General features: G+C 45.5%; 5 protein-coding genes across 5 annotated transcripts; 3 read left to right on the forward strand and 2 right to left on the reverse strand.

Moving 5' to 3' along the window:
• The first annotated feature begins 90 nt into the window (after positions 1-90).
• On the forward strand, positions 91-2630 carry F4813DRAFT_248121 (FAD-binding domain-containing protein). The gene is made up of 4 exons (XM_049240110.1): positions 91-291; positions 386-773; positions 825-1236; positions 1305-2630. The coding sequence occupies exons 1-4, from the start codon at positions 216-218 to the stop codon at positions 2397-2399; spliced, it is 1971 nt and encodes a 656-aa protein (XP_049095644.1). The 5' UTR covers positions 91-215; the 3' UTR covers positions 2400-2630.
• A 1006-nt stretch (positions 2631-3636) lies between these two features.
• On the forward strand, positions 3637-5633 carry F4813DRAFT_393446 (uncharacterized protein; the record flags this gene model as incomplete). Its single annotated transcript, XM_049247422.1, has 3 exons — positions 3637-3747; positions 3825-3968; positions 4035-5633. The coding sequence occupies 3 exons, from the start codon at positions 3637-3639 to the stop codon at positions 5631-5633; spliced, it is 1854 nt and encodes a 617-aa protein (XP_049095645.1).
• A 251-nt stretch (positions 5634-5884) lies between these two features.
• F4813DRAFT_373700 (HotDog domain-containing protein) lies at positions 5885-7304 on the reverse strand. The gene has a single exon (XM_049244843.1). The coding sequence runs from the start codon at positions 6779-6781 to the stop codon at positions 6095-6097; it is 687 nt and encodes a 228-aa protein (XP_049095646.1). The 5' UTR covers positions 6782-7304; the 3' UTR covers positions 5885-6094.
• A 608-nt stretch (positions 7305-7912) lies between these two features.
• On the forward strand, positions 7913-12182 carry F4813DRAFT_373711 (uncharacterized protein). The gene is made up of 2 exons (XM_049244844.1): positions 7913-11524; positions 11581-12182. The coding sequence occupies exons 1-2, from the start codon at positions 8161-8163 to the stop codon at positions 12012-12014; spliced, it is 3798 nt and encodes a 1265-aa protein (XP_049095647.1). The 5' UTR covers positions 7913-8160; the 3' UTR covers positions 12015-12182.
• Positions 12183-12207: 25 nt separating this feature from the next.
• Positions 12208-13625, reverse strand: F4813DRAFT_248215 (NAD(P)-binding protein). The gene is made up of 3 exons (XM_049240111.1): positions 13354-13625; positions 12764-13276; positions 12208-12704 (listed from the first exon to the last, which is right to left on the reverse strand). Exons 1-3 carry the CDS (start codon positions 13393-13395, stop codon positions 12252-12254), a joined length of 1008 nt encoding a protein of 335 aa, XP_049095648.1. The 5' UTR covers positions 13396-13625; the 3' UTR covers positions 12208-12251.
• Between the last annotated feature and the right edge of the window lie 102 nt (positions 13626-13727).

The following is a 13727-nucleotide window of genomic DNA, read 5'->3' on the forward strand; positions in this document are numbered from 1 at the left end:
TGGATGTCAAGGAATATCGGCGTGTCATCGGTTCGTATAAAGTAACCACTCAGGGACGATCCTTTGGAATTATTCTATTGTGATCCCTCAGCAGCGAAGACTGTTCGATAACTGTTTTACCCGGTGGCTAGGCGTTCCTATATTTTTAGGCTTGCATATACTTGCATCTCGCGTAGAAGCCTGATACTCTTGGCTACTCAATTCCGGGTATAATAATGACGCGCTTCGTTTACGTTGTGGCTCTGTCGCTAACCAGCTTAGCGTTTGCTCAGACAATCCAGGATGGCGTCGGTAAGCTTTAGTTTTGTCCTTGATACACCCTCTATACAGAGGTAGACACGCCATTATGATGTGGTGGCTTGCTAACCCTTGTCGATACAAATAGAGGCAACCCCAGAGACTGTTGCGCCAGCCGTCGAGACGGTGGAAGCTGATGCCTCGTCATCTGGCATCGACTATTTCCCCTTCGAATCAAGCCAGCTTACGCCCAATGTTATCACTAATTTGACAAATTATAATCTTACTAATGTTGACCTTTTCAATTTCAGCGACACTGAAGCTGCGGTTCAAAAACGTACCGGCCGCGTGTGTAAAACTTATCCCGGGGACAGAAGTTGGCCAGCTCGCCCTGTATGGGATCTCCTTAATATTCTATTAGGAGGCGCTTTAGTTGAGGGGGTGCCGACCGCAGCGCCATGCTATTCTGACTGGCCTCAGTATGACGAAGCCAAGTGTGCTTCGATCACCTCTCAGTGGCAGACGCCTCAATATCAGTTAGCATCCCTTCCTTATACTCTCTTGAGCTTGCGTCTAACCTAGTACAGACTATCACAGCCTCTAGGAATCCAGTACTATGTCTTTGAGGGAGTGAGCTGCTTGCCGCCTAGCCTTACACGGACAGGTGCTAAATGCACACTAGGTGGCATGCCATCATATGTTGTTAATGCGACCAATGTTGCACAGATCCAGCTTGCTGTCAATTTTGCGCGGAATCTCAACTTGCGGCTGATCGTCAAGAACAAGGGCCATGACTTTAAAGCCAAGTCCACTGGCGCTGGATCACTTTCCATCTGGACCAATGCTCTACAGAGCATTCAGTACTTAGGTTCCACTTACTCCCATGGCCCATCGGGTTACCGTGGGCCAGCTTTTAAGATTGGTGCTGGCGTTCAGGCCCTTCCCCTTTATCAAGCCGCAGACAAATTAGGTCTTCATATTGTCGGTGGCAATACTCGTGTAAGTATCATGTCCCGTTCTGAGATCATACCATAAAATAATGGAATCTAATCAAAATCCTGTGCTAGACCGTCGGCATCGGTGGCGGATACATTGCTGGTGGTGGCCATTCCCCCTTGCTGTCTATGTATGGCATGGCAGCTGATCAAGTATTGTCCATGGAGGTTGTGCTACCTAATGGCCGTTTTGTTTCTGTTGATGAGCAAAAGTATCCCGATCTTTTCTTCGCCCTTCGTGGCGGAGGTGGTAGTACCTGGGGTATCGTGACCTCGCTTGTTATTCGGGCTTACCCGAAGAAGCCCGTATCTACTCTCAGCTATAGCTTCGGCGTTAATACTAACGTATCGACGGAGACTTTCTGGAAGGGAGTCAATGCCGTTTTCGCCAAATTTCCCGAATTTGCCGATAAGGGGATGTATAACTATTGGTCTATCAGCTGCTTCTCTGACTGCTCCTTCTCCATGGCCCCTCAATGGGGAAATGATATGAACTCTACCAAGCTCGAAACATTGTCTACTCCATTATTTAACGAGCTCGCGGGATTGGGAATTACCGTTAGCGATACTGTATATAAAGAATACGATGGCGTGCTGGGTGGCATCGAAGGTACCTGGTCGGCTGAAAGTGAACAGACTGGCGTCTGGAATTTTAATACTGGGTCAAGGTTGTTCCCCCGTTCTAACTGGGACGATCCGGCAAAGCTTGCTACACAAAATGCAGCGCTCCGGCAGAGTGTCGAAAAGGCTGGCTTAATGCTCGGGTACAACATGAAGGCAGCAGTCAACCCATCAGTCAACCAGACTAACGCCGTGAACCCAGCATGGCGCCAAACTCTCCTTCACGCACTACTAGGTGCCACTTGGAGCCAGGAAGCCACTGCTCAGGATATCGCGGCCACGAACAAGAACCTCGTCGAGATGATGCAACCGTGGCGAGACGCATCCCCCGATTCTGGCGCATATCTCAATGAGGCGGACATTAACGAACCGAACTGGCAGCAAGCCTTCTACGGTTCAAACTATGCATATCTTTATCGGCTCAAACAGCAGTACGACCCTTGGGGCCTATTGTGGGCACCTACAGCTGTTGGCTCCGAGGACTGGTATGTAACTGACCAGATTGAGTATTACCCAACACAGAACGGAAAGCTATGTCCCAAATAGGGGTTCGGGTTTCTTTAACATATTATAAGATTCCATTCGATATAAGTTATAAATCGAAATCAATGTATAAAAGGGCTTTACTATACTAGAACTTATACCCATAGAGCACATAAGCACCCACCTTCCCACCCATTATTAGATAGCATTATTCAAGTTTGTACCTAGGCATGCCGCAAGACATGTCTACTATTTATCTATAGTTATACCAAATATAATTTGCTCTCATGAAAATCAGGCTAACATTTAATCTCCTATCATATGGTATAATATATGGTGAATAGCTAGTTCGATAAGTCAGGTCAGGTATATTGGCTGCTAAAGCTTACCTGACCATAGGTATCCTCGACCTGGCCTCCTTATAAAGCCACAGCTCCCGTCTCATCAGCTACACATAATACTGCACTCAAAATCAGCCGGCTATCAATCATATTACATCAAAAGTATTTACGTATACCCTCAATATATGTAATTGTTACACAAAAAAGAATATTTATGATCTACCCAAGCCAGGTCAGGACAAGCTGTTAACTGACTCATAGAACTCGTTGATGGTGAATTGGATGTATATTTGTTTATGAGGATCTATAGTAAAACCTCAAAGTGCTTAATGCTTTAATTTCACCAAAGTCACGTTGGTTTCTCTACTGTTAACACTTAGCTTTCTTGCCACCTTTCGCATTAAAATCCCTTCATGATAGATACTTTAAACGCATAATCCGAGCTAGCCTATTACTGGAGAAACTTGAGGTTAATTCCGGTTCTACCATTTCACGTTATAATGTCTCCATCTTATAATCTCAACAGCATACACAATGTCTCCTTAAGAATAGTTAATGGCTTCTACGTTGTAGATAGACCCATTTACCGACCCGAATATAGTTCGGATGAACGAATTGGAATATATAGCTAACACATTAAGATATTTGAAAGGATTGATCTGATGAAATATTATGAAATGTTATTATTTTCATATATATAGAAGACAAACAAAGAACCTATAACAGCATGGGACTTGAAAAACATTGTATTGTTTAATAGCTGTTATGTCACTATAGCATCGTATAGCTACTGTTACCCAAGGAATTTGTGTATATATTTATCGAATTTGCCTGCTACCGTATCTTTTCTTTTCCTCACCAGAACATCACCTACCTCGTCTTGATATCTACCTTCTTTGAAGCTTTTCGTCGAAACTCGATATTATTTCAAAATTCACACAAGTTTACGCTCATCCAAGATGTCTCAAGGACATAATAGACGACCTGATGGGCGTCCAGTTTGTGTAGCATGCAACTCGAAGGTATCACGCATAAAAGCACCATGCACTCGTCCTGTGGAAGGCCACGGAGTAAGTAAAAATCAACATCCATCTCCTCCCGCCCCCCCAGGCATTTTGAGATTATTCGCTGACCATTGATATCACAGTGTACCGGATGTAAGCAGTATGGCCTTCCTTGCGTATTTGACGGGGTTCCGCTACCTCCTTACCCTGGCCCTACTCGAGCACCAATATTAAGCACATGCGATCAATGTGGAGAGCTAGGTCTACGCTGCGATTTTAAAAGACCGGTACGTAAACTAAAAAGTGTCTTAGCCCTCAATACCAAAAGAAGTTGGTACTAACTGTTGTTATAGTGCGATAGATGCCACAATTCAGGAGCCATGTGCACGGGAAACACCCGATATTGTTTTACTCGCGGAGTGCCCGGCGATGACATGTATGGTTACTATCTTAACCTCGGATTTGGTCCTAACGGTGTTAATCAAGTTCTTCACTCCCAAATGTTTTCATGGACTATGCCTTCTGACTACCATGTACAATACATGAGGTGGAAAAACGAAGGAACTGTGAATAGTGAGGTGAATAATCAAGTTAATAATCAGGTGGTACAGGTACACCAAGATGAATCACTTGCGATCCAATATTCGCGGATCTTAGAGCTAGCGCACGAAGCTGCCACACACGGAGTCCCGGTTAACCTACGGGGAATCATGGAAGTGCTCAATAGAGATGTTGTAGCTGGAGTTCCGTCGAATGAGTCTCAAGGTGCCCGAGATCTCATGTACTATCTCGGCAAACAAGCTGTGCATAATCCCGGAGCCCATGAACGCAAAATCGAGATAAGCGAATACAATATTCTCTACAACATGGATGATCTTCAGAGACTTAACCCAGGCACACAGGCGGAGTATTCTTATGTAGCCCCTATCAGAGACACAGTATTGATTCCCCTTACCCGACCAGCATCTCCTGGCCCTGCTCGCCCCAGCTACTGGATACCGTGGAATACGAAAAGTGCTGATATACAAGTCCACGACAACACAGGTGACTATCCGGAGGGGAGCCCCGAAAGAGTCGACATGAGTGCTATTCGAAGAGATCCTTTCAGGGATCACCCGAACGAAAATGCACAGAGCGTATTATCGGCAATTCCATTCTTACGTATATGGGATGAAGGGGCAATGTATGCCATCCCAAGAGCATGCCAGCAAGAGTACTTGATTGACGGAACGTGCGGTAATTTAACAACACGTGGATGTGAAGATACCACCCACACAGGGGATAGCATCCCAATTTGCGATACCTGTGAAGATGACAACCGCGAGAAGTTTTATGAGGAATTCGCAAGTTCTGCTCTTCAAATGAGACAATACTTTTGTCATCAATGTTCTGGTTCCATTGATTCCTTACTCCAGATGACCGCAAATAGGGGTTGCGATGTCTATTACGATAACTTTATGAGAATACCATTGCCGGATTTTACAAGCCCTTCACTTATCAATACGGGACTAACTAGAAATGTTGGGGGTTGGCGAGGCTCTCCTCTAGAGGTAACTGGTTGCTCCTGCGGTGTTAAGCTACTAGGTCGTCGTCTATGTAGCCCTCACAGATTACAGCATTTGCTGAACCTCCAAGAAGCTGTATCAGATATGAAGATATATATCGAAAGCCTGTACGGAAAGATGGTTTGTCCTGGGTGTAAAAGCGTGCCTGGCATCAACAATTACGACTTCAAAGGCCTACCAGGCGGAGAAGGTGTGTATAAGGCATGGGCATGCTTGGCTTGCCACGGCATAGTGATAACTGAAAATACCACTGCCTTATTACCGAGACTATACCTAACGTCTGGGGCACCCAGACCCGCCCCGGCACCGTATGGTATAAGGGCGGAGGAACTAGAAATCGCAAAGGATAAATTACGGGAGCAACTAGCGAGCAGACTGAGGTTTTAACTCAAAGTTAAGACCAGTTCCTAAGATACCACCTACGACTAATGAGTCATATTGTATGACTTAATGAAACAGCATTGATACTGCTTAGCTTTAACATCTAAGTATACAACAGTGTTTCTAATGAGATTAAAAGGAGGGCTATGTAGAGTTTATTATTAATAGACCTCCTTAATTAGACATTTAGTTAATACCTATTTCTTGTAGATTACCATTCAAGTTATTTAACCCAGACCTATGATATTATCAGTGTTGATCAAGTCGTATGTTAGCACCAAGCAACTGGCAATTACTGACTAATATCTACTTCAATAATTACTAAATAGACTATATGGTCTACAGAGATACCAGTTGGGGTAACATAAGGTAGTTTGAAGTAATTACCTAGGTAGCTACTAGTAGTGGAGATATATGGTAACCGGATCCTTGATAGGATTGAAATCACGGAAGTTATTACTTATCAGTCACATCTTCTCCTTTGGCAGCGACATCCAGAGACCATCACATCTTGCAAACTCCACCTGGTGTTTGTTCTTGACCGTTACGTCTAAACTCATTTTCCGCCCCTCTATTCTGTTAAGAGATGCTGTCACGACGACAGTCTGTGGGGTAGGTAAATGCTTCAGAAACCGCACAGTCATGCTCGCAGTAAAGAATCGGGCGTTATTCAAATTCAAAACGCCTCGTGGCAAACGCCGCCCTTGTGCCTCTTCACGCCCCTGAACTTGATAATTGGTAAAAATGAGGTTTCCCATTGCCTCATCTATCAGGGAGCTGATGAATCCGCCTTGGGCTGTCCCATTATATCCATTCACACCTGGACATAGGTCGAAAATAAGGGGTGCGGAGTTGATGAAAAGTTTTGGGCTAAGTTGTGAGGACGAGCCCAACGAGGCAGAAGGGCTTTCCTCTATATCCAAATCAGAGGAAACCGGGTCTTGGTAGAAGCCGATACAGTGAGGCACGGTGTCGGCATTGTTGAGCGTCTTCCGAAATAATTGGTCTTGAGTTGGAGAGTGACCGGTAGGATCCTCTGGCAATCGAGAGGTGGGGGTAAATGTAATCACACCAGGACGCTCAAGAAGAGCGACGCACCATGGTATTGACTTGAAATGATGCGTCGCCTCGACTAGGGAATAATTCTGCTCCATTTCGTGGTCGCATAGGCGACTTTCTGATAAATACCTAGGTAGCCAGTTCTCTTGGGGGCGGTGAGGAGTAGTGATTATAGGGGCTCAAGGTATTAGTTATGCCAACCTATGTATAAGTGTGGATGATCGAGTGAGTTAGCTCAGTCTTATAACACTAAGAGTAAATGCTGGACTATGTTTTTTTGGGGAACAGTCATTAACAATCTCACATATAGTCACCCATCATAGCACAGTTATTCGCTATTGGGGATTTTCCTGGCTGGCTACTTGTTGATTGTGAGATAGCTTCCCTACCGCCGGAAATCGAACATCGAAGCCCCTTTTGTGAAAGGAAACCGATGTCTCTCAAAATAACTACTGAGGAATCCTATGAAATCATGATGTAGCTGCAATAGCTCGTGAGATTGCGCTGCTTGAAGTAGTCCTCTCGACATGTTGAGTCATTCGTTGACAGTAATGATGCCTCAGAAAGCTAACGATATAATTTAGGTACTTTTGGGCCGGAGGCATTCCGACTGTATCTAAACTCTTCGCCATCACTAAGGTTATTCTTCCAGAATAAGTCTAACCGTCGGAACTAGGGGTGTTACACTATGGTTGTAGTAAGGATCAATTACCTGTACTCATAATAGCGCGAGTTGATTGATGTCGAGGCGTGCGCCGTTGGTGTTTTCCATAAGAACCTAGGAAAAGACATGGAGATCCTATTAATCTTACTACCGTCAATCGTAGAAGGGTAGAAAGATAGCTTGCATTTCGCAGGGGAGCTACTTACAGCCGGTATCTAGTAGGACATAATGTCGCTTATTGACAGTAATAGGGCCCTCTCATGCCCTATATGGGGATGAAGTTAAGAATAATTCTATAGTTAGTGTGTTGAATCTAACCTTCTATTAATAGGCAGCTTTATAATTCGCTAAAAATCGTATGAGTGAAAGATATTGTTGCTGGTGAGGGCAGCGAAAACAAATCGAGAACTGGTGTTACCCATATGGACAAATTTAGGAGTCTGTATGCATGTTGGGGCTATTTGAGGCAGGCTGCACAAGTGCACGATGCAACGGTTGGCTCTACTAGTCAGCTTGCATCTCGATCTAGGATCATGAACCATTTATATTCCTTGACTGTATTATTATCACACCCTCTTTCGAAGAACCGCACTATTACAGTGGGATCAAATCGCCGAGTTGTAACCTTGCTGAGGGGTATTCTTACATCTCCTCTAAGCCACACCGCTATGGACCAACTTGCGGATTACTGCTAAGGGCTCAAGACATTATTTAAGACCTCGCCATGTCGTGGGATATCCAAGATGTCACTTATCAATCTTATTTCCGACATATGGCAAGGTATTTGAACCGCTTTTACGCAGCGCAAGGATGTCTGGCGTCCGCCGCGGTGGGTTCACCCCGATTCCGCAAGAGGACCATGTTAGCGAACAGCAACCACAGCGGAGATGGGCCCCAAAAAGTGATTTTCGCAGTCAGGTGCAACAGGTACTTCGACAAAGCACCATACAGCAAGAAAAGGCTCAAGAAAGCACACGTACCTCGCCCGCTTTTTCAGATACAACACTCACCAATGGTGATTATTTAGACGTACCGCTAAGGCGTCATGAAGCAAAGACCGGAGAATACGTGGAGTATTGTGGTGGATATTATGGCCCTGAAGCTGTAGGCCTATCGCCAATATCAAGTGCTAGGGCTGGTCTCGGGCTGGAAGTTCATTCTAAACCCGTTGCCCCTTACCTTTCTTCTGGGGGACTTTCTGTTGATGATAATTGGCATGGCATAAGCTACTGTGGATCTGAAGGGAGGACCGAGGAAGAAGATAAAAATGAGAAAAGGAACTATAAACCCCTTGTATTAAGAGGGAAATTTTTAGTTGTCCTTTTCTTAACTCTAGCAGCCCTTATTGCGTTAGCTGAACTTGCGATTCAATATCTTCCAAATCATTCAGGGGTTAATCCATTCTCTCAAGAATACGAACACACTAAAAAAATCTACCATCGACTCAATTCTGAAATTAAGACTCATGTTCCTAGAAATCTAGCTCATTTCAAACGCCAGAACGAAACTAGGCCGGTGACAACCATACCTACATTTACTGAAGTTACATCTTATACCATTCCTGAGGCTACATTATCCCCAAGCTCAATATCGCAAATAACAACAGTACCTCCAGTAGGAGGAGGGACGACAACTGAGATATCAACATCACACACGGTACCAATTATAACTCTGCCGTCAGAGCCCCAGCCATCGCTTCCAACATCGACTTCGGAAGTTCCTCTTCCGCCTTTACCATCAACTACCTCTTCATCTAAATCTTTTCCATCGCCTCCCTTTACACTACCTATACCACCAGTTCCACCAGCTCCACCAGCTTCATCATCTACACTAAAGTCCTCGTCATCGGTTACATTACCAGAAACACAGGATCCTACGGGGCCACATGGAAGTTCATCGCCGGGGAATCAGTGGCCGTGGCCTACGTCGAATCATCCAGGCCGTCCAGACCATTCAGGTCAACCTCCAATACTAGATCCGCCTACTTCACAGCCTACAAGTTCCGATGAAACTTCTATGCCTTCTACACCATCATCGTCCTCGCGGCCAACAGCCTCGGGCCCTCCTACTAGCGCCGATTCAACAGAGACAGAACCTACATTGACATTATCCACAGGTCCTGATCCTCCTTGGACAGGCCCTACGACAACGGGAACCACGCAGCCGCCGCCACCGCCGCCACCGCCGACTTCCTCTAGCGTAACTAAACCGAGCCCACCTCTAGCTTCAACCACAGACCTTCCATTTTCGACCTCAACGGGGTCTCCTGGAACCGCAACAGAACCCCTAGGGACTACTACACGTCTGCCAATTAGCTCGTCTAACATACAGTTTTCGAGCACAACTACTTCTAGTACAATTACTACAACTAAAACTACGGGGGAGTCCCCAAGTGATCCGTCAACAGAAACAAAATCCGCGTCTTCTAGCAGCTTGACTAGCGAAAAGACATCCGTCAAAACTAGCACGATGGATAGTAACACCAAGTACACCTCGGGTTCTTTATCTTCAACATATTCCAAATCTCAAGCTGTAACACTATCTCCATCTAGCACGACTACAGGTAACATCCCAACTCGGACATTACAACCACCACCGCCGGTATCTAAAACGACAGAGACTGGATTACCGGAGCCTTTCATAACGATTACTAATATTCCTGATGGGCCGCCACCACCTACGTCTATAACTACAACAATAACGACTTCGACTACTCGAGATGGTGTAACGTTCGTAACTACTTTTGCCAAGGGGATAAAAGCCGCGCTAGATGATTCAGTAACGAAGTATGTTACTACACTTACGGACTCACATGGCAAACCAACTCGAACGGAGACTATCTTGGCACAAGCATCTATGGAAACAGTCGTTTATAAAGATGCTCACGGAAACCCCACCCTCACAGGGACGCAGATCGTGCTTCGCTACCCAAGACAGACGACTCTGACGGACTATCAAGGACGGGCGACATTAACCAAGGATTATTATCTGGGTCTATCTACAGAAGTTTTATACAACGATGCTGGTCATCCAACGGCCACTAAGACATCTATGGTCACAGAGGTCGCTATGCTAACTACCCTTTTTAACGAGAACGGTGTAGCAACCCTGACAAAAACCGAGCTTGTCCCCCTATCTGTGACAACGACGGTTTTTGCAACGCCAACTTCGGAAGTCTCGCCGAATTCCAAAAACCAGAAGGCATTAAGTATTGTCCCTATTTCCAACGGGAAATATTTCTTGGGACTTATGCTTCCTACGTTTATCGCGATTGCTGTGTCGATTCCGATCAGGATGATCGACCAAAATGCAAGGCTTTATCACCCATTCCACGCACTAACGGCAACTCGAGGGGCACTGGCTCGTGACACTCTATGTTTTCAGACCTCAGGTATATGGAACATCAAGGCGCGCTTTCGCTCACTATCAAATGGGGAAAGCCTCCTTACCCTGACCGGGCTTTTGGTATTGGGAAGTGTGGTTATGGTTCCGTTGACTTCCGAATCCGTCCGGATTATCCTAGGTGGTCCGAACTGTGCAGGGTCAAGAGGAGACTCCTCTGTCTGTACCATGGCCCTTGGTGTCAACCCAGTGCCAGCCCAAGTCGCTGTAGCACTCCTCGCCTTTATGACTGTTCTCATCGGGCTAACTGCGGTTGTGCTTCGAAAATGGAAGACGGGATTAAGCTGGAACCCTTGGAGTTTATTCCACATGGGACAGCTCGCGGCGAACAACGAAATTCGCACCTTGATATTGCGGCGTCTGCGTGAAAAAAACGGCCGGGTAACATACGAATATGTAAATAAGGCATTGGCAGGGGTGTCCTTTACTTTGGATTCCTATAGAGACAATGGGGAGCTTAAATATGGGTTACTCATCCCGAATGAGGCACAGTCTTTGAGGGGGAGTGGGAAGTCAGTGGCTTTTGCACGGGGGAAAACTTCTCGGCGGTGGAGGAAAGGTGATCATATGCCCTTTTTTATCCTCACATGGACCGGGAAGCTGCTTTTTCTAGCGTTGTTATGCGGCGTGATAATCGGCTTGATGATTTATACCATTGTGGGGGACGGCCAGAACTACACACAATTTATGACGGGTAGGTGGCGCGTTGTGCGGTTTATGTTCACTACGATCGGCGTCTTGATCTCAATAATATGGGGATCATTCTTCTATGGTGAGTTTAACAAATCATTCCCATCTTTGGATTGTAATGCTAACAAGCTTCATCAGCCGTCGCGTTTCTTAGTCCTCATAAACTACTTCATCAAATCCGACTCTATAACGGAGAAGCCGTATACATGACACCACCAACTAACCCCTTTACCGGCATTTGGTCATCACTGGCACCCGGACGCCGAGACATCTATCTCGGGTTCGTATGTGCTACCTCGATCTTATCCGAGATCCTTCCATTGCTTATAAGTACTGCCTTGGACAAATGTACCGAAAGCTTCTGGGCGCATACGGTTTGTCTCTGGATGGCAGTAGGTATATTAACCACAATGATTTCTGTGGTTGGGTTTTCCTTCTTTGTGACTTGGCCGCATATGCCAATCGATCCCAGCATGATAGCCGGCGAGATGTATTATGCTTTAATGCAATTTGTATCTATGAGTTCGTCGGCGGGATTGATCTTTGGTAAAGCGAGCCCAGGCCTCGTCTAGGATAGTCGTCAGGAGTGATGACTGGTCTAAATACGGAGAAAATCTCCCCCCTATCCTTGGAATAGGACAAGCGATAAAATAATCACAAATATTGACTAATAAGGATTCACATTAGGATTCAGAAATGTGTTCTAAGTAAATATTTCTATGTCTACAGACCTAAAACTCGTGCGATCTCATACGTTTAAAGTATCGCGTATAGTTGTGTACATTCGTACCAGCACTAGGATTTCCTCATCAGTTGTGTCTATCTTGGTGCCTTGCTTGGTGGTACTTGAGGCCCTTTTCAGCACGGTCAATAGCACGCTTAGTGGCCTCATCAAGATCCTCTTCGGGAAGACCCAGGACATCGTTAGCAACGGTTCCATATTTACCCTTGAAGTCGTTACAGGCGTCCCGAAAGGCTCTACTGTAGAGAAGTTGAGGGTAGGCTAGCGTCTCGCCACCAAATAGTCGTTTCCTCGCGTCTTGGAAACGTTTGTCGCTTTCCTCGTATTCAATTTTCCAATCCGACTCTTTAGTCCCTGTAGCATGTAGAACAGCAGCGAACATGTCTTTTTGGCTAAGATAGAATGAAGACACATATACGAACTTGTTCTTGTAACTCGACAAGTTCGGGACCCCATCTTTCTCGGGTTCGATTGGCAAAGAGAGTAGTTTGGCTACGGCTCTGCCTACCTGCGGCCAGGTCTGGATGTGACCTTGTTAGCATGCCATAAACAAGGGGAAAGTTAGTAGGTTATACGCACAGTAGTATTCATCTTGGTTTCGCCATTATCGAAAAACGTCCAAGTCCGCGTCTTCCACTCCATACCGTACGTTTCTTTTCCAAATCCAAGGCTGTACTCGTACCAAAAGCCCGTTACTACACCTATCCATGAACTCTTGCCTAACTCTTCGACTAACTTTCGCGAGGAAAGTTCAATATCCCCTATAAGGACATCTTTTCCCATAACTTCGTCTGCCATGTCGCATCCCCATTCGTTGGGTAATACGAAAGGTACGTTAGCGGCGGCGGCAGCGCGAATGAGTTTTGACTGCGTATCTGGGGCAGCCCTCGTATCCATGGTAATAATAAGTGCATCCTGACCCTTTAACCCATTCACCAATGTTGATTCTCCGTCGTAGTCCACCTTGACAACATTTACCCCTTCAGGGACGGAATTAGCGGCCGAGCTGCTCTTACGTGTGATAGCAGTAATCTCATGCTTCCCTAGCTTCAGAAGCTCTTCCACGATAAATGACCCAACCGTTCCGGTTGCCTATTACGTAGATATGACTGGTTAGTAAAAGTCTAGTACAGTAGATATAGGCCTATAAGAGGTAGACGGCCACTTACTCCAACAATCGCAACCTTCTTAACGTAATTGCTCTGAGACATGATGATTTAGGTTGAATTTTCCCGGGATTATTATATGTTAAGGTAGAAGAAGGAAGTGCTGATTTGGCTTGATGTGATGAGCTTTCGTTGTGTAGATGGAGGTAAAACAAGGAGGCTTTGGTCTAACTTTATATACGTGAGATCAAACACGATTTATTCTAGGTATTCTTCGGTACCGAGCAGAATAGCCTTTTCAATCCACCCTAGGGGCGGTCTCGCTTTCAAGCTCTACGAGTCATTCCTTACTATGTTAGAGTTTCGGATTCAGCGGACTTACCAACTACATCCCTTACCGGGATTAATGGACATAATTTACTGATACTCATATACTA

The sequence above is a fragment of the Daldinia decipiens genome, assembly GCF_022478715.1.
Source record: "Daldinia decipiens strain CBS 113046 unplaced genomic scaffold F4813scaffold_44, whole genome shotgun sequence".
Classification (NCBI taxonomy): Eukaryota; Fungi; Ascomycota; class Sordariomycetes; order Xylariales; family Hypoxylaceae; genus Daldinia; species Daldinia decipiens.